Source organism: Oryzias latipes, chromosome 19 (assembly GCF_053564925.1).
Source record: "Oryzias latipes strain Hd-rR chromosome 19, Olatipes_Hd-rR_3.1".
Lineage (NCBI taxonomy): Eukaryota > Metazoa > Chordata > Actinopteri > Beloniformes > Adrianichthyidae > Oryzias > Oryzias latipes.
Genome location: NC_136255.1, coordinates 18,320,164 through 18,341,264, shown reverse-complemented (window position 1 = coordinate 18,341,264; position 21,101 = coordinate 18,320,164). Strand labels below are relative to the sequence as shown.

General features: G+C 39.2%; 1 protein-coding gene across 2 annotated transcripts in view; it reads left to right on the top strand.

Annotated features, from left to right (window-relative positions):
- The first annotated feature begins 2,758 nt into the window (after positions 1-2,758).
- Positions 2,759-21,101, top strand: part of rhbdl1 (rhomboid, veinlet-like 1 (Drosophila)) — a 46,698-nt gene continuing 28,355 nt past the window's right edge. Inside the window, exons 1-2 of one of the 2 annotated variants that reach the window (XM_023949144.2) lie at positions 2,759-3,267; positions 12,224-12,382. In XM_023949144.2, the coding sequence (XP_023804912.1) occupies positions 3,229-3,267; positions 12,224-12,382 (198 nt within the window). In that variant the 5' untranslated portion in view covers positions 2,759-3,228. Of the gene's footprint in view, positions 3,268-9,204; positions 9,345-12,223; positions 12,383-21,101 lie in introns of those variants that run through there. The other variant, XM_078937830.1, reaches the window with a different exon arrangement.

Below are 21,101 nucleotides of genomic sequence, written 5' to 3'. Positions count from 1 at the left end.
TGTAGAAAGATTGCAAAGTTGTTTTTTAACAGAAGAAAAAAAATATTAAATATATTTAGTAGCATTTTAGTCTGCTTATGTTATAAAAACACTTTGAAAACCATCCAAATGTTCTTCAAACAAAAAAACTGTGTTAAATGTTTTAAAAAGTTCATCTAAAATTCTGATTTAAATTGAATTTTGACATGGAAAAACGTGGTTTTATCATTTTAAAAATAAACTCATCTCAAACATCTCAAAATCGATTTTATAAAAGCCCGCAGAACTTGCAGGGAGGAAGCACACAAATAATGCATGAAGTCTGAGAGGATTAACAGGGTTTCTCTCCCCTTTCTGCAAAATGCTGTTATTGAAATCCAACTTGATCTGAATAATACAATATATGTTTGAAAGTTCAACCTTAGCCTTTTGTTGATGTTTTGATGCAGAAATGGCCTGAGAGCAAACAGTTGTTTGGTCGTGCTGCCCAGTCTGCTCTTTAGCCTGACACACTACAAAACCTGACTGCTGTAAATCCTGAAGCTTTAGACTGATCGGGAGGACCAGAATTTAAGCTAATAAGATAAGAACAAAGAAAGCTTTTACCAGTTTACATTTCTGCCTATTCACAGATGACGCATAATTAGGCCGTGCTTCCTAACGCCGCAGTAGCTGTTGGAGAAACAAAAATTCTCACAGCCACCTCCTTGATGGATCAAGAGTCTTTAAGCTGATGGAAAACAGTGCAGACGTGCAGGCTAATTAATGCTTGTTTGGTACACTGAAAGGCCTTGTTATTCTCCCCTCGGTTTCTCAAAGAGGCAAAATCAGTGTTTTGTCTGCTACTCTCAGGCTTGTGAAAGAGGAGCACGCTGCCCTCACTTTGTCCAGCCGCCTGCATCCATCCACCTGAGGTGAATAGAACATGAAGGGTTTAGTCAGGCTCAAGAGGGACCATTTAAGCTGGGGCTGCTTCAGGCTGCAGACAGTATTTTATGACAGGGTTATCTCTCTCTGTGCACCACCTGTATAATGTCACTTGGTGGAAGTGAAATGAAAACGGTGACACCAGTGTGGTGGGCTACGTGCCTTTTTTCTTTTACCTGTATCGAATTATTTTTATTTTTTATTTTTTTTATTTTTTGTGTTCATTTGTACCTTTTTGTTTTAATCTGTCAAACTAACGCTATTGTTGCAATAAGAGATTTATCTGCTTTAGTGGGTTTTCATGCTCTACAGTACTTGACTGTAATTGTTTGATGGAAGTCTTGCAGGGTTACCAAGGCAACAATAGAATCTAGTTTCATTTGGGCTGCTTTGCAAATCCAGCACTGAACTCATAATTGGATTTGTCTTATGTGTGCTCACAGCAGCAAATATTGGAGACATATTAATTCCTTACATAGATTAAGAGTGGAATGGAGAAGCTCATGGTGTGACTTGAAATACTATAGATTTGGAGGCTCTGGTTAAACACAGTGTGTCAGACCCAATAATGGAAAGGGACAAAAGGGAGGGTCTGGGAGCCTTGCCATGTTCAAGGTGGCCTCAGCCCAATCCATTAGTGTAAATGCAGCAGCTACTTGTGGCTTCATTTAGTCAACAGCATCCATCTGACCCAACAGAGCACAAGGACTAATGAAAGATTCTGAGGTGTTAACCCTTCTTCACGCTAAAGATTTATGAGCTTCCTATGGTGTGATAAAAGTCAGTCCCAGAATTCTAATGCAGTCATGGTATCTAAGTAGGCACAGCAGCAGTTTGTGGCAGAGCTGGGGGGATGCTGCTGAATTTCCAAGGCAAGTGGGAGAAATAATACATGTGGAATTTGAATCTACAAGCCTCGGTTTTCATCAAATTACAAGCTTTAGCAATTAGCCACATTTAAGGTTTAATTCCTTTTAGAATCTCAGATTTATTTCATTTTTCTTCCTTACAAGTTACCAACAGGAAGGAGTAATGGCAGGTTAAAAATATTTTCAAGCTTGTTTATGTATTTAGATTTCTTTTTGTGTTCTCACCACAAGGGGAAGTATGTCAGTAAGTTGGGTTATGGCCCTACTAGTGCAGGTGTGTTTCGGGTGCCTGCCCTATTTCTCCTCCTACTGTACAGGTGAATCAGATGACTGCAGTCAAAGGTCTTTGGGGGGTGATTCTCATTCTGGTCTTCCTGCTGTGTCTGGATTCTCATTCCCTCCTCTGCATCCACTCTTTAGTTGAGTTCGGTTGGTTTGCTTTTATACCCCATCCGCTAACACACACTCACACACCCAGACATACATGCAGCACCACATCTTTTTGTTATTTTGCTGGTTATTATTCTTATTAAATACTTCGGCATTCTGAAATTCATAATCTTCCTTCTTCTTCGTTATGGTTAAGAGCCAGCCATGACAAGTTGGGGACTCGTCCGGGATTTGAACCCTCTTGCCCTTGAAGTGAGAATCATACCCCTTCCTACAAAAGAAAAAAAATTGTAGATGTTATTTTTTTTATGATTCGTGGTTTTTTTGTGCATGCAATTTGTGTCAAAATTTTGTTCTACTAATTTATTTTTTTTTTTGGGGGGGGGGGGTCTGTATGTTTACAGTAAGGGGTTGTTGTGTGTCAGTAGCAGACAGACGCATGTGTGTGTGTTGTGGCAGGCGCAGATCCGCATTGAACCCCTCCTGTGCCCCCCCCCAAGACACCTCAGTAGTAGTGAGGAGAAGAGCTGCAGCCCTTAGCCACTCCTTCGCCTCCTTCAATTGGAAGGAGGAGGCCACCTCCCTCCCCGGTCTCATTGGTATGCAAGCGACGCAGTGTGTGTATGTGGAGAGGGGAGAGTAAGAGAGGCAGCAGCCAGTGTGATGGGCTAGAACAGGAGGAGGAGGAAAGTGAATGAGAGCTGCTGGAGCTGGCTTGCCTTTCTTTCGTCTGCTGAAGCTGGGTTTACAACCCCGTCACGCTGCACTGACAAGGAGCAGAGTCACGGCCCGATCACAGCACCACCGACCAGTTACTACTCCACCAGCAAGGATGACCAGTGACCAAGATCGCTAGGCTTTCTTCATCTGCAGAACAGAGGAAACACAGCCTCATCAAGGCCGCCTTCTCCTTTCAGTTCATCCCTTGCAATTCTGGCACCAGCTGCTACTTAACCACATTTTCCTCCACATTGTCTCATCCTTCCAACAACGGGACCACTTAACTCTTACTCCTCCCTATGCCCTTGTCCTCAGAAGCTCCTCTCACCTCCCTGGCCAGTATATGGATAGAAGCTCCCTGTTTCAGCTCATACAAGAGCAGGTAAGCAAACAGCGGCGAAGGTTTCTATGGTTACAGGCTGCTGGCCACCTCTACCTAAAGACTGAGACGTGGTGAGAGCTGATGCAAGGGCTGATGGCAGAGGCTGTTTGTACAGGCTGAATGGGAGCGCAGGAAAGCGTGATGTATAGAGCTTTGCGGGGCCATGCTGCCCCCCAGAATGGGAGATCAGATGATGAACCACACAAGGAAGAAGACAGTAATTCAATGATTTTACAGAACTGGTAATAGAAAGAATGGACGTGTGTAAATAGAGGGTATCTTTGTCTGCTATGGATGCTGCATCAATAGTTATCCTGCTGTAAACACATGGTAGTATTGTTTTCCTGCAATCTAGAAGATTAAGGTTTGTCGTTTTTTCTTTTAGAAGTCATTATAGACATGTCGTTTTTCACCCTTCCTTAAAACGCAATATTTACCTTTAAATGTATTTTTTCAGTCACTTCCTATTCCTGCCAAGTCCAATTGCTGTGGTATAAAAGTCCCTCTTTTCGTCTGGATTCTTACATTCTCCAGCCCAATTTAGCTTTTGCTCTCCATCTCCAGAATGAAAAAACCAAAATAGATTCTCCCACAAAACCATGTTTGTATTTGGGCTGTGGTTGTTGAAGATGGAAGTGATTTTTTACCCCCCTGTCTGTGTGTTTGCAGCTCTGCAGTATTTCATGTCCCTGTTAAACCCGTCTGCCTCCTGATTCTGATAATGAGCCAGTCTTTTGGGGTTGGTGTTGATTGACAGATTGATCAGCAATCATTTTGTCCTGGAGGGAAAAATTGATCATCTAGCTGCAGGGGGCGGGGTCGCGAGTGGCCTGTCAGCAACATTCTGGAGGCACTCAGGGGAATGCGGGTATACGTGCCCATGTGATCATGTGCAGGACTGGCTTTTCTTTTAAGCTGCATGTGTTGGTGTTTATGGTGGAAGCCTGTTTAGATGAGGAAAAAAATGCTCTAAAGTCACATTTTTGAGCCGTTTATTGCGAAAATACATAACTGGATTGTTTATGGGTTTAACATCTGTGTCAATATTAGTTTTTATCAGGAACAGCAGAAAATAGAGCCAGATTTATATATATTTTTACACTGCAGTAATTTCATTATTTTATACTTTTTTTGTGGTCATTTTCTGACAAACCGTAAACACAAATAGTTTGGAGGCAATAGTGATATAAGCTCAGGTGTTCACCAAAACTTACTCTGGCTTGCATTCTCCTTAAAAACGACACAATTTGATTAAGACAAAAGTCGTGTAAATGACCAAAATGATGAAAAACAGCTGCATCATTTGTTACTGGCCTCAAATACATAGACATATTTTCTGTAAAAGTTAAGAGTGTTTAATGAAAAACCTGCTTCGTTAGAGTTACCCCCAAACAAAAATGGCCCAAGACTGTGGTTTACTTTCACAATGAAGGTTTCTGATGCTGCTTTGGGCTGCATTTTAAATTTACTGTGCAATTAAGTCACATAACTTGCATTTTCTGGGCAAAACATTTAATTGGGGCTTTGTGTAACTTTTTAGAATTAGTATGTAAAGGGACTGCCTACTGCAGACTAAACCTTTAAGCATGTTAATTAACCACATAAAAAATGCTGCAAGTGGTAGAAAACGATAATCCAACTATAGAAACAGGAGGGACTTTATTAGTCCTTTGTCTACAAGAGCTTGCAGTGCTGAGATGGTGGTATTTTGGGCCAGTGAAGCCTCACACATGCACTAGGGGTTTTCCTTTTTTGTAGATGCGCTATTGATGAGACAACTTTGCCAGAAAAGGTTTTCTGCTATTAGCTGGTGAAAATCCTCTTGTTTGTGCTTTCACTTTTATCTGGTTTATTTATATCGCCATGGGAGTCGTGAGTGTTGGTCTGACATACTTATGTCAAGTTGAGAGAATACAGTCTTCCCTTTTTTATTTCTCTGGTTTGTCTTGGCAGTATTTTGATATATCTTTTTATTTTAGTTTTTCTTCTTCTTTTTATTTTAGTTTTGATGGTCGTTTTTATGCAAATGTTAATTTCCTTTGACTTATAGAAAGTTTTGTTCTCCAAGCCTCCTATGTCTAGATTTTATTTTTACATCTAGGTTAGTCTAACCAGCAGCTTCATGTGGGATTTCACAAGCTAATCACATTTTGTAGAAATGCTTCTCTACCATGATGGCTTCCTTTTGATAAACACAACCGCCTCATGCAGCAGAAATATCCACATCCTCCCTCAGAACCCTAGTCAAGTTCTGGTTATAGGAGCTGAACTCATTTCCAACACACTCTTAAAAACACTTAAGTCCCTCCCCCTATTGTTTCCTCCTCCGCCATCTGATCTCTTCCAGGTAGTAATCAGTGAATTACTTGGCTGTTCTCTCCTCCTGATTTGAGGGCATGATTACAACATCTGTCGTTGGCCAGCACCCAAGGGTGCCATTGAGAAAGTGTACTCTGTACTCTGTGTCTCAAGGGCAGAGTAACAACATTGTTTTCGATTGTTGACATAACTGTTATGGTTTGATACTTTGATGATCCTTCTTACTCAGCTAATGAATATGACATTCTCACTAAGAACATTAACTGGAGGCTTCCAGGCTTCTTTAGGTCACATGTTCAGTGCAGCAATGCATCTGCTGGGAGGACGGTGTTAGTACGGTGGCCCTAAACTGGCCAAGAAATCACTCAAAAACAAAAAAAACATTTTAGGATCAAAATGACGATTAAAAAAGAAAACAAATAATGAAAAAAATAATATTATATATTTTAGAAATCAAAGAAACCAATACACAATTCCAAAAAAATGAAACAAAATAAAAACGAAACATTTCAGAAAACAAAAGTGATTTCCATAAATACAAATGAAATGTTAAAGGGCCATGCTATTTTTAAGCCTTTTATAGTAAACAATATCCATGTATATAATGCGATATTACCTTTGGTACACAAAAGAACACATTTTTGATTAAATATTAGTTATTTTCCTGAGCTCTTTTTCAACCCGGAAGTAAGATGACTTAATCTCTCTTTCCCTTTTTGAGGGTGCCGCCCGTTTCATGACGCCCACAAAAACACAAAAACAAACAACAGCCAAACTTTTGCAATGATGGATGTGCACATTGTGCATATAAAAGGAAAAACAAAAGAATAAACCGCAAAAGATGACATTTCAGTTTTTTCAAAGGCACCTTTAATGTTTGCATAATAGATGCAAATGCTAAATGCTAATAGAAGTTTTATGATTAGTATGGAGCATATCCAGTATTGCTTTATGACAAATAACTTTCAGTTGAAATGATAGACAAATATCATTTAGTCAGCGATGACCCATTATACCTACCTGGAAAACAAAAGTCAAAATGAAATATATAAATAATGAAACAAAAAAGGAACAACTCTAGATATTCTCTGTAATTAATCAACGTGCAGACATTGAGGATGCATTAGAAAAAATGTAAATGTCAAAAATCAAACAGCATCATCCAATCAGCACTGTCCCAAAATACCTACGTATTTTGATTCATTTCTTAACATTTCACTTTGATTTCTGGAAATTGTTTTTGTTTCTCAAACATCTCACTTTTATTTCCTTTCTTTTTTTTTTGGGGGGGGGGGGGGGGGGGGGTATTGTGTTTTGGTTTATAGAATTTTTGAGTTCGAAAATGTGATGTTTCTTTTTTTTCTTTTGATTTTTTTTACTTGTCATTGTGATCTTAAATATGTTTTTGCTTCGGGTGATTTGTTAGTGTGATTTGTACTTCAGGGACACCGTAGCTTAGAACCTTTTAAATGATGTTTTCACATTTTCTCAAGAAAAAAGCAAACCAGTTCTTAACCCTTGAACTTTTCTGGACTGATTATGTTGATATTTCAGAATTGTAGTAAGCTATTTATTTTAAAACTGTAGTAAAAAGAAATGTATATAACAATCTTTATCACGTATTCTGTTGTTGCATTTCTTGCATTATCTTATTTAGAATTTCTCATTCTAAATTATTTGAACAGAATTTTAAAGAGAAATGCCTGCAAAAACAAAAACTAAACGTTTCAAATTACAGTTATGGTTTTTGTTTAAAAAAATGATAATTATCTTTTTTTTAATTGAAAATTGGTTCTTGGTTATTTAAGTGTCATAGAAACGTATTCACTGATGGAATGGAGAATGGTGCTGACAGGTGAACTGATGATGATGATGTTCTGGACGTTTGCGATGAAGTCAGAGGCGAAAAAAGCAAAGCTGCCAATTTGCCAGTCTGTGCTCCAAATTTATGGTCATGAGCTGTGGATGGTAACTTAAAACATGAGATCATAAATATAGGGGGCTGAAATTAGTTACATTCAAAGAGTGGCAGGGCTAAACCTTTTGAGAAAAGTGTGAGAGCTCAACTAGCCTGGACAATCTCAGAGCAAAGTCGCTCCTGCTTTGGATCAAGAAGGAGTTGAGGGAGTTTAGACAGGTGGGAGAGAGACCCTGCAGACTCAGGACATCATGGCATTTCTTCAGAAGAGCTGGAAAAAAAAAAGTCAGTGTCATTACTTAGGCCTGTAACCTGTAGGGAGAAATAGCTGATTGGTCAGTCAGTCTTGCGCACTTGAGAATGTGGAGTGCCTCATATCTAGAGCTATGACATTGGCAGGTGCTAATAATAGCACAGCTGAACATGCATTGTTATAAATTCAGATTCAGTGGGCCAGTTGCCAGTGAACACAAGTGCATCTTGAGGACAGCAGGGTTGCTGCAGAAGGTTTCAGCATAAATCAGTGCACTGAAATTTTCCTTTAAAAGGGTTTTTATCAATCTTATTGCGGTCAGTCAGACCCAAAAAAGTCTGAGTATTGTGCTACGAATGTTTAATTTAGATTATTCTATCTGTGCAAACCTGCTGGACCGCAAACCAGTCAAAGCCCTTCAAAGACAAAGTCTGGATTTGGCAAAAAAGGACCCTTTGCGATCCTGCATTGCATTACAGTTGATTTTTTGTGAATCTGTTGTTGGGGTTTGCCCAGAGCTGCAAAGGTTTGCCTCTCAGCTTCGGTGAAGCAGACGGATAAATCTGAGGCTGACTGGACACATTACGAGTCGCAGTGCTGTAGGTAATAGAGGTCCTGGGGGTAAATACTGCAATGATCCCACTGCAGTCAGCTGTCTGCTCCTGCCTGCCCCTCCTTCTTAAACTCATGTTTGTATTGTCATCCTTCAGTTTTGATTGAGTCCTTCCCCTTCATAATCCAACATCCAGTATAATTTTTCTCCAACTTCAACCTCCATCCATGATGGTCTGCCTTCTCCCCTCCACTTCTATAAGGATTTCCATTTTTCAATTCACTTCTATTTGCACCTCAGTGGTTCGGATCTATGCATCTGCATTAGACCCCCCCCCGAGAGTCCTTCGGTCCTTTCTTCATCTGATTCTTCCCCTCCCTTTGTGTTTCCTTTGCCTCTGGAATGCCAATTTGTCGGCGGGAAAAAAAGGGGGGGGGGATGACAGAGGCGACTGGTAGCCATAGCAACACATGTCGCCCTCACCAGTGTTGGATCGCTTCAATAACTGCCTCCTTCTTCAAGCCTTTTTTCCCTTTCATCTTTCAACGCTGTCTCCCTTCCTTCGAATCAACACCGCTGCACCATCACCCTTGTAATTGATAACCCTAATTGGCGACAAGAAGCTCTCCTTCTCTTGCTTGTATCCTCTTCAGAGCAGACTGTCTCCCCAGTGTAACTTTCCTCTTTGAACAAGTTCACACAACAAAGAGAATTCAGTCTCTGCCGCCTGACAGCTCTTCCTCAGCTCCATAACCGTTTCCTGTCTTACATATATGTGAGGCGCCGCCGTAGTGCAGAGATGTGCTGACATATGGAGGCTGACAGTTATCAGACGTCCCCAGCGCGGCGCTCTGCTCCTCCCTGTCAGCCTGGGCTGAGCCAGCAGCACATTAGAATCTGATCTATCTCTCTGCTGTGGCAAGTGGATGCGTAGCACTGGAGTGTGTCACAGCCCACTTACAAGAATGAAAGGAAGAGGATTCACAGCCAGACCACTGTACTAGACAGACACACATGTTCCGCAACAACTCATGGTGAGGAATCCTTTTTTACCCCCGCATTTCTGTCTCTGTTGCTGTGACTTTTTTTCTTTTCTCTTCTACATCAGTTTGTGCTTAAATGTCAACATTTTTTATTTCATTATTCCACCAACCATCCACATCTCTCTCTCATTTTACACCTTTTGGGACACTTTGCTATGTTTTTTTTTTTTTTTTGGAATGTGTTCTCTGTTGTTTACTGTATGCTTGTATGCTACCCGATGTACATGCAAGGAAAATATTTAAAAAAAAGGGGTTTAAAAGTGGATTTCTTGTCATAAAGACGTTTTACATCCTATTAAATTTTCAGAATTTGTGTCATAACACTTTCACACCACAGTGTTTTTTATTTTGGATTAAAATGGCATAAATATAATTAAAAGACCACTAGGAATGCTTTGAAAAAAGATCAGAAGATGATTAAAGTGGCACTTTAGCCCATTGGAAATGTTGGGATTATTGTTTGTGAGGAAAAGTGACAAAAATAAAAGTCCCTTTTTTTATTTTGTTTGTGTTTTAATTATTTAAAGGTTTTAGGAACTGCAAAGCGAATCATGCCAAACATTTCTTTGTTGAAAGTTTGTTTTGATGCAAAAGGTTTTGTTGAAGTAAATCCTTTCAGCACATCGTGCACTGAATGTCTTGATCAAATCAAGTCTCGTCAAAACTCTTTTTATTCCTGCTTCCGTAGCAGTCCCCCACGTACGGAAATTCAATTGTTCCCTAAAGCTGATCAAATTCTGTAAAAAGATTTTGAAGGTTTGTTTAAAAAATAAAAAAGTCTTTGAAGGAAGAGGAGCACAAATTTAATGTTACATACCCAGCCTTGAAACTCCTACAGGCGTTGAGCCGAGGCTTACATGCTGCAGCACAGTTTAATGTCATCCTCCTCACGCATCCGTGTAATATCTTTGTCTAACCGTGTGAGAGCAGATTGCTTTAAGATCAAGGCAGCCTGGATGCGATTCTTCTTGTGGACATGTCTAACGGTGATCCAGCATGACGGTCTGTACACTGACACAACATCTGAGAGCCCTCTCCTCCCCGAGGCAGCAAGACACTGTTGATTTACTTTGCAAAACCTAATGAGGCTCTGTTAGCAGGAAATGCTAAAAAAAAGGCACAGCAAGGTGCCTTCGCATGTGGTGCTGCTTCGCTTCGTCTTGGGGCACATTGTGAGACACACTTAGAAGAGCTGGCATGACAAATTGACACTCTATTGAAGAGAATTAAGGAGGCAAAGGACGGCAAGAAAATTGAGCAATAAGAGCAATATGTTACAGCCAGAAAAAAAATGTATTTGAATAAAATGAACATAAACTATTAAACAAGACCCTATACACTCACTAGCCACTTTATTAGGTATACCTTGCTAATACCAGGTTGGACTATCCTTTGCTTTCAGAATCTTTGGTGGCATAGATTCAACAAGGAGCTAGAAACATTTCCTCAGAGAGTTTGGTCCATATTGACATGACAGCCTTGTCAGTTGCTGCTAATTTTTCGGCTGCAAATCCACGATGCAAATCCCCCATTCCACTACATCCCAAAGGGGCTCTATTGAGTTGAAATCTGGTGACTATGGAGGCCATTTGAGTCCAGTGAACACATTGTCATGTTCAAGAAATATGTCTGAGATGATTCCAGCTTTATGACATGGTCGTTTTTATGCTAAAAGTAGCCATGAGAAGAGGTGGTCAGACAGGAATGGACATGGTCAGCAACGATACTCAGGTAGGCTGTGACGTTGGAACCAGGTTCTATTGGTACTAGTGTACCATTACATCACCACCACCACCAGATTTAACCGTTGATACAAGGCAGGAGGGATCCATGCTTTCATGTTGTTGATGCCAAATTTTGACCCTACTGTCCAAATGTTCCAGCAGAAATGGAGACTCATCTGACCAGGCAACTTTTTTCCAATCTTCTATTGTCCAATTTTGGTAAGTCTGTGTGAACTGTAGCCTCAGTTTCATGTTCTTAGCTGACAGGAGTGGCACCCGGTGTGGTCTTTTGCTGCTGTAGCCCATGTGCCTCATGGTTGAACGAGTTGTGTGTTCAGAGATGCTCTTCTACAGACCTTGGTCGTAATCAGTGGTTCTTTGAGTTACTGTTACATTTCTGCCCACAGAACTTCCCCTCACTGGATCTTTTTTTAACCATTCTCTTTAAATCCTAGAGATGGTTGTGAGTGGAAATCCCAGTAGATCAGCAGTTTCTGAAATACTCAGACTAGCCTGTCTGGTATCAACAACCAACGAAGTCACCTTTCTTCCCCATTTTAATGCTCGGTTTGGACCGCAGAAGATCGTCTTGACCTGTCCACATGCGTTAATGCAGTGAGTTGCTGCCATGTGATTGGCTGATTAGAAATTTACATTAACGAGCAGTTGGACAGGTGTGTCTGATAAAGTGGCCAGTGAGTGTAGATTACATGCATGTTGTAGCCTGGCACTCTTATTTGTATCATGACTCCAATCAGTTATCGGGAGAAACACAAGCATCAGCAAGAAAATGTGGTCACTGAGTGATGCTGAAAAAAAAAGCTGCACGTTGAGATAGAAGGGATGCATTCAACCAAAAGCAAAGACGGTAAAGCCGACCACAGTTGGGAAAGTATTGTGTTTGTAATGGAAAGTTTCAATAATGCCATTTAAAGGTCTTATAGACTGATCCTATGTTTTATTTCTCAGTGTCTGAGCTGCTCTCATTTGCCCTGACTATATTTAGAGCCTGTTTATAAATCCCTGCTGTTTTTTAACGATGTAGTTTCTCTCAAGGGCAAATTGAGGCGTCGTCTCTGCTTGATGGTTTCCTGCAGTATTTACAACAATCATCTGAGAGTCATCTCTGTCTTGTTTTTTCCACAGTTGGACCCAGAGAACACCGGTTTCATCCCAGTGGAGAACTTCACCAGCTTGGTGGAGCATCATGAGCTGCAGCTGGATCCATCCAAACTGGACATGTTGTTAGCCCTTGTCCAGAGCAATGAGGAGGGACAGGTGTGCTACCAGGAGCTCATCGAGCTGGTAAGCTGACACCCCCACCCCCACCCCCCACCCCCCATCCACCCCTGCATGTTTGTACAGCCAAGACATGTGAAACTTATTAAATATTTCATTTCTTGCAGCTCACACACAAAGTTCCACACATTACACGTTCACGTTGGATTTCAGAAAGGTTAAAGAATCGATTCAGGCGCAGCCAACAGTCTCTGCTGTGGCAAAAATTGACTCGTTCATTGAGGTGGTTGTCCTGCAAAAAGAAGAATCAATCTCTTCACTTAATGTGTCGGTAAATCCAGACCTTAAACTTCACAAGCGACACACAGCAAGCACAGAAAAAAAAACACCCACACAAAGCTGATAGAGCCCTGTATTAAGGCACTAGATTTGGTTTATTGCAGCTTAAATATTCCAACTCAATTATGTCCGGAAGAAATGAATGTAAATGGAGTATAGCGTGCCCACACTGCACTGTTTGTAATTTACTAATCAATCCTCACTGGTTGCCAGCTGATTAGCTCCAGACTGATTCTGTGAGAGTGTGGCTGTGTAAATCACCCAGCCTTATACAGCTGATAATATATAGACACCGTACTTTGTAATGCCAGGTTCTCTGAGTGGCAAGGGAGATTTTTATGACTCATATTGTCGACTAGGAAGAAGATTTATATCACATAGTTTGTTTTAGAACTTTGATGGAGGTGTGGGCTTTAAAATGCATTTATTAATGTGGTCGGTTTTAAAGTCAGGCATGATGAGAGTTAACAATCTGAGTAGAATAAAATAATGTACTCAGTGGCTTTGAATTGCATCAACTGAATTGAAATTAAATCATCAAAATTAACATATTAGTCGTGTTTCGTTTTTTAACATATTGTTTTGATTAACCTTTGTCGCCTAGAACATTTCCTTTTTATGTCATTTCTTTTTTCTTCTTTTTTTTTGGAATTGTGCTTTGGTTTCTGGAACTTTGCTTTGATTTCTAAAATGTAATATTGTTTTTTTAAATTACTTGTTTTGTTTTTTAATAATATTGAAAAAGAGATTCTTAATCTCAATGGGACAATTCCTGGGTAAATAAAGGTTTAAGAAAATAAATATTGCTGTAAAATTTCTTTTAAAATTGCTTATTTGTGATTTAACATTTTGTGAAATTTAATGAAATAAAAAAAAAATAACATGAAATAAAAACTCGAATAAATCTAGTTTAAATTAAGCAGTCTAATTCCTCTTTCTACAGCTGATTGCTTTCTTTTTCTTCTCTTTTTTTTTTCTTTGTGGCTTCTATCACCTAAATCATTACTTCAGGTTTACTGTGCAGGAAACTAGAGGTGTGACGGGAAAAAAACAGGACAAGAAATCAAGAATCTAACAAAACCAAATACAGTGAATAGAACTGAGACACCAGACATTTATTAAAGAAATTGACTTAATAAATTAAAAGTCCTTTATCCTCACCTTTAACCAAGAATTCAGAGCAACAATCACATCTGATGATTCCAAAAATTCTATAAAAATCTCTTTCCATGTTATTTTTATTTTAAGCATGCGCCATTTTATGCCTTTTCTTTTTTCCCATGTTAATAAGGATTTAAGAAAAAGCTTAATAATTATAAAATTCCCATTATCAATTGTCCACACAATGGATTAGTGAATAATCTTGGATGTTAATGTGAAGGTTGTGCCTGATCTATCTCCTACAAAAGACATTCTTCTTAAAAAAAATTATGAATATTTCTTTTAAACCTTCTTTTTACCATCATTTCTCAAATTAAATGACTTTATTATTTTCCTACCTTTTATCTATTTTCTCTGTGTTGTGTTACAAAGATCTTGTATTAAAAGCCACATGATGTGGCTTATTGAAGCGGATTCTCTTTCTAAAGTCACTGCTGATGTAGAGAAATGACAGTATGAGGCTTTTTTCTCAACTTTACCCCCTGTACACACTTAGATTTCCTTCATAATCCCTTTAAATATTTTTTTCAGCGCATATTTCTTTGTCTCAACTCATTAAAGCACAAACCTCCATGTGAGCACGTCTCCTCAATCCCTCAGATCTCATTTCCTTCTCCTTTAAAGTCTCTTCCTTCACTCTAAGCATGAGTCCAGACAAGGAAGCTAAAATACAAAATTGTTCTAAAAATGTGTCTGCATTAAGGAGACACTTAAAACTGCTAATCAGCCAAATGCAAATGAACTTTGATCAGCACAGTGTTAGCAGTAGCAGAGAATAATGCTCAGCCCTGCACGAAGATCAGTCATCCGGCCCGACTTTTAAAGATTTATTTGGCAGATGCACATGAGTGCATGATAGAAAAATGCTGTTCCTCTTCTCTGAGAAACAGCTTGCATACATACAAACACAATTCAGGAAGTGTATAAGAAATTAAAGCCACCTCTCACCTTAGTTCATCTTCATACCCTATATGCAGACTGTATCAAACACAGACAGACTCTCATTTATTCGCATGAGCGCCGCCACTGCACATTTGCTGAGTAATTTAGAGGATATTCAAATGTTGATGTGGATCCGGCCTTCTGTCGTGCAGCTTGTGATGTGAGAGCTGTGCAGCCCTCAGTTTTCTCCAGGCTTCTGGAGGGAATCTGTCACGTGAACTTATCACGCAGGTCATCCGCAGATACCTACAGGTTTTCCTTGGACGTTTTTTTCTCCCCTCGTATTTGTTTAAACTTAGAAATAAAGTTTCAAACACCAACCATAAATGTGAAAAAGAAGTGCTCTTATATTATTTGAGAATGCTCAGTACAGTAATGATGGTGTGATTCTTTTTGTTAAATGGGCCCTAAATGAGTGTATATGTCCAAACACGGCAATAAACTCAGGAAAGAAGACCACTAAGAGTCTTTTGGTCTGCTTCAGTGTGATTTATAGTCACATTTTTGGATGGATTTACATTTCCCTGCAGTGTAGGTGAGCTGGCACTTCCTGTGTCTTCATACCCTCAATGATATCCCACAAATAACGCATGCAGTGCTGAGGCTCTCTGAGTCCTTGAGCTTCTTTTCATCTACTTCAGAATACATTCAAATAACCTTTTAGAGTCACCATATAATAAAGCGCTCCTGTCTGCACAATATCCAGCGCAACTAAACTAGGTTTCCATCCCGTAATGTGCAGAATAATGCATAGAATCCTGCTCCCTATGGGGTTGTGAAGGTATGCAATCTTGCAAAGCCCTAGATTTGATATCCCAGTTGACTTAATGTTTCATTGGTGTTGATTTATTTCCTTTGAATTGGTTTGGGGTTTACAAACCCTAATGAGGAGGGGATTTTATTGGGTTCATTTGTGTGATCTAAAATGATGTTTTTATTGATTTGTGGTCAAAGAAAATGAACATCTGGGTGTGTCAGATGTACGATCTTCCATGCGCGTTCAATTGAGTTTTTAGATCACAAGCTGGTGAAAGTTCTCTTATCGGAAGAGAGTTTTCAACATTTGTCTCCTCAAATTCTCAGCATATGAATCCACACGACCTGTCTAGACCTCGGTGGGTGTAAATGTGTTTGTGTTGCGCCGTTAGGCAGCCATTTCCGTGGCATGTGCGCAAATATGAGACTGCCTCACACATCGTTCCTGTTCAATCCATCTTTCATGCAGGCTGATCTTAGCCAGAGCACTCCCATCAGTTCAGCCAGAAGGGCGAAAAAGTGGTGCTCGGCTAAAACCTCTCTTGGGGAACTGTGCATACACTCTTGCATGTATGAACACAGATACACACTCATAGAGAGAATTGGTCAATATCTGTATGTAAATGAAAACATTTTTTTTTTGCATAAATCGCTCTCATAGGAAAGGCGACTAACACATGCTCTACGACCAGCTGTTTATTCATAAACACTGACATTTGTATGAATGTGTTTAAGGTGGAAGTGGGTCAGCCTGAATTCTGATTTATTGCTGTGGGTATGAGTGAATACATCAAAGAATAATCTGATGTTAAAAGGAAACACCAATTTTATTACCTTAGATGATAATTTGTCATCCTTTATCACTTAAAGTCCCACTTCGATCATTTTTTTAATCTATTGTAAAAGCGTTCCCAGTGGTCTTTTAATTATGATTATGCCGGTTTTATATAAAAACCTGTGTCATTTTTTTAGGACATAACTTCTGCAGAGCGGCAAATGTTCACCAAAAATTTGCCTCTAAGTTGTGAGACTGTTGGTGCAGAGTAACCCTGACCTGACTTCCTATTAACCATTTGCAGCAAGTGGCTCAGGCGGTTGAGCAGGTCGTCCAATAACCGCAGTGTTGGTGGTTCAATCCTCGCTCTCCCCAGCTAGCTGCCGTCTCACGAGCGCGGCTCGTCTGCAGCTCACCGCTCCCCCAGGGGATGGGTCAAATGCAGAGAACAATTTCCCCATCGTGGGATAAATAAATTATTATTATTATTTGTTTGCATGCTCTCCTGCCTTTCACACTCCCAACCTAACATCACCGGATGCATCGGAATGAAGCGGAGCAGGGAGCTTGTGGTGAACCTGTTGTAGATTTTAACTAACAACTACAATTTTTTAAATCGGATTTTTTTTCATCTGCTCCTGATTCACAACAACTTGAATAAGGAAAAACTCTAAACTTTAATCTGAATTTTCTTTAATATATGTCCCTCCATCATGAGAAAAATGAAAAAAGAAAAAATACACATTTCCATCTGTTTACACTGTCAGTGTTGTGAGTGATTTTATGTCTTTAGCCTTTTTGAAGAACCTTTCATTCTGTAAAGGGTTTGTATTCCATGTTTCAAAGTTCTGTAGTGACTTTAAGTGCTTCAAGTGAGTCCCCCTCCTGGGACAGCAGAAAATAATGACAGCACCACATCCCACGCCAAAATCCAAGACTTTTGAATGGTTTGCTGATGCACTTGGGTAAGTGTCCCAGAGTGAAGGGGGTTCCTCTAAGTTGTATCTGTGCAATTATTAAAGTGTGGAGAAAGGTTGTGCAGCCACAAATTGCACAGATAGAGAGGGAAAAGGGCAAACTCAGTTTAAAAGGATTTGAACAAGAAGGGCCCTGAGTATCTGGGTCAGGGTGGAATCAGCGATCTTCAGATGCGCGGTGGTTGAGATGCTGCTGTGCGAGGCCGCGACAAGGAGCACAGGAGAGCGAACGCCGCTGTTTGGTTTCTTGGATGAGTCACAATTTTGATTTAATTCAGAGAATTAATACTGCTCGCCTGGTGATGGTGAATCACAGTGTAAGCTTGGTTAATTCGTCTTGCCATGTAGTTTGCAACAATCAGATGTATTATTTCATGAAATGTGAGTCACACATGCAAACTCTGGTTAAACTACACTCTCTTGGGTTGAGTTGAAACCAAATCTTTTACGATCTTGCTCATTAGCATTAGCTATTACAAACTAAGCATGTGCTGTTTCTAATAAATCTATAAATACATGGAGACTAAAGCCTGGAGCAACATTGAGTTAACAGTTAGCTGCCAAAATTAGGAAGACTTTTGTTGCAGTTTCAAAACATGCTGGAGTCACTCTGGACCAACCAGGCATTGCAAACTGTGACGATGAAGTTACTAATGCCCAAGTCAGGGTGTTCTCCGGTATCATTGTTTTTGGGGTGTCACATAATATCTGGAAGCATTGCTTCTCTCTGCACGCTTCAAGTTTTGACTCCTCGTGCAAGCATCATTGTCTGCTCCCCTGTCGTCCCTTCAAAGGCTGCTAATGCTCACTTTGGAGGCGACAGACCTGCATGTCAGAAAGGGTGAGGCAAAGAGACAGCCGAGCTAAGCTGCGTCTTCAGTAAGGGCAAAGCCTGCATGAATGGAGGAGAAGGCAGCGTGGAGACAGCAGTTGTCACAGAGCCAAGCAGAACTTAAATAAACAACAGAGTGCACCAAAGAGAAGGACATGTGTGAGAACACATTTTGATCCTTTCATGGAACATATTTTGGTATTGAAATGTAAGAAAATGAAGCGGTGTCTCCTTTTTATTACCTGCTAACCAGGCAGTTTAATTTATATTTTATTTAACCTTTATTTAACCAAGAAAGTCCAATTGAGATTAAAAATCTCTTTTACAAGGGAGTCCTGGCCAAGAGGCAGCAAAAAGTTACAGACATAGACAACAAATACAATTACATTCAATTATAAAAACAGTTACATTTAAAGGAGTTGACCTCAAGTGCTCTCAGTCTGGCTTTAAAATCATTTAAAGAAATAAGTACAGGGAGCTTACAGATTTTTTGTAGTGAGTTCCATGCAGTGGGAGCAGCATAAGAAAAAGTTATTTTTCCCAGTTCTGTGCGGACAAATGGAACACTGAGCAACAGTTGACCATTTGAACACAATGAATAAGAATCAACATTTCTCCTCGTTAGTAAATTTCCAATGTAGGAGTGAAGCAATCCAAGTATGGCCTTGTAAATAAAAAATGTGCCAGTGTCCTTGCCTTCTTGTGGACAAAAATGAACACCCCACATGAGAGTACAGTTCACAGTGATGTGTTAATGCTCTACAATTGGTTATAAACCTCAGAGCAGCATGATACACAGAGTCTAATCTGTAAAGACAGTGAGTTGAAGCATTCATGTACAAAAGGTCCCCGTAGTCTAAATATATATATGTTCATTCTTATTTAACTTAAAGAGGAAAATTGTGTTTTTGATCTTTTTAACATATTCTTGTAATATTATACTCATGATGGAGGACATATGTCAAGAACTTTTGCTTAAAATTGCATTTCTGGGAACTGGTTCTTTATTCAAAGAAGCAGATGAAAAATGCAGTTTGAAACAGCTTGCACGTGTGAGATACAAGTTACCATGGCACGCCACAAGCTCCCTGCTCTGTCCCATTCTGATGAATCCACTTGTAGACAAATAGATCCATCTGAGTTGGCATCTGGCTCTAAACTGTACAGCTGGATAGCTCCAATATTGCTCACCATTTTTTGTTGCACCAGGAATGTCAGATTGGGGGTGGGGGGCTGTAAGGTAGTGGGAGAGCAAGTAAATAGTCTCTCCCATGACTCAGAGGCGTATTTCTAATGAACTCCTGCTGCTCTGCAAAAAACCAGGAGACAACCTAACAGAAACTAAGAGACATTCACCTATAATTTCATACTCCGCAACATCTACAGTGTCTGAGACTACAGGTGGTAATCATGAAACAGTGAAAGTGGGTATGAGTCTTCTTGGACAAGATTCAAACTGCCCCAGATCAATTTTCTCCAAGGTTAAGGAAGCTTGTGGCTCTGACCTAAATTTAGTAGCAGCTCCATCATCTCTGCTTCCTTTCCTTTCTGAGGCAGCACTTTTGTTTTGGTGTACTGCTCTGTCATCTTGTTTGCGCCTTTGAGCTCTATTGTTTCGGCCACATCAGAGTGGTCAGGAGTTTTATCTATTTGTGATTTATGAATGCTTCTTGACATAAAGAGGTAATGCTAATACAGAGTAAGATTTCTGTTTTATTTAAGGTGTTTTCTGTAGACATATTGGTGGTTTATAAAGACAATTCTCTGCCTCAGTCTTTAAAGTCTCTATTTAGGATTAAAAGCATCTTCTTCATGAAATTATACAGGCCTGGGTTTATTGGCCTGCAGAATGCTGCAGGGCTGCTCAAGCAAACCTGGACTTTTTGATTAGGTGAGATGCATATATACACAGACAATAATATGCTGGGTTTTTAAGTTTCATATAAGTTAGTTTCTCATTCAAATTCCTTAATCAGATCTTAGCCCCTGCAGCGTGTTTACTTTAAGCTTTAACTATACTTGAAAACTTGTAATTAACTAATTTTTTAAATTAATATTTAGCTACAGTTTTGTACAATCTCAAATTTCAATTTCCAACTGATATTAATAATTAAAGAATCCGTATTTTCTTTTGTTTTATTTGAAAACAAAAGATTTCAAATAAAATATTAATTATTAGATTAATTATTTGCAAAAGTTATTATATTTTAATGTTTCTATGTCAAAATGTTGTTCCTTGATTTAAAAAGTAATAATTTATAAAAAATCATAAATAACAATGAAAATATCTACACTTTACACTATTTTGAGCTATCAGCCTATGTAACACCAGTTTTTCTTTCCTTCATTTTTTTGGTACAAAAAAGAATGTTCCTTAAGTATAATGTACTTATATATAATATACTTATTATATATACAATACGTATAAATAATAAACTTGTTGTATATATCCTTATACGTTTTTTTCCAGATTTTTTTAAAATGCAGGTTAGCTGATTAGATTTTTTTTAATATTTGTATATTCTCATAGAATCTGGAATCAGTTTATCAGTTTCTACATGCAGTAAGATAAATCAAGTTTTGTTGAAGGAAGTTCTTTCAAAAAGTATTGCAGCTAATTTTTTTATCCATATGTACAGAATCCGTGAAAACTTGTGTTTTCCTCTTTTAAAGAAGTAAAGCCAAATAAATAGCCCAAAGTCCCTCTTCGATCATCTCTGGGTTTACTGTAAAAGCATTTTCAGTGGTCTTTTAATTATAATTATGCCGGTTTTAGCCAATATAAAAAAAAAACTAGATCTGCAGAGCAGCAGTAGAAATTCTCCTCTGAGTTGTGGGCAGGACCACTGGCACAGTGTAAGCCTTCCTACACTTCCCATCATCTCTTTGTATTTTAAATGGTACAAAAATAACTTGTGAACTTCTGGAGGTTTAATCAAAACATGGTTATGTCACCCAAAAAAATTATTTAGTTTTTCGAGAAAAAAAACAATAATGTACAAT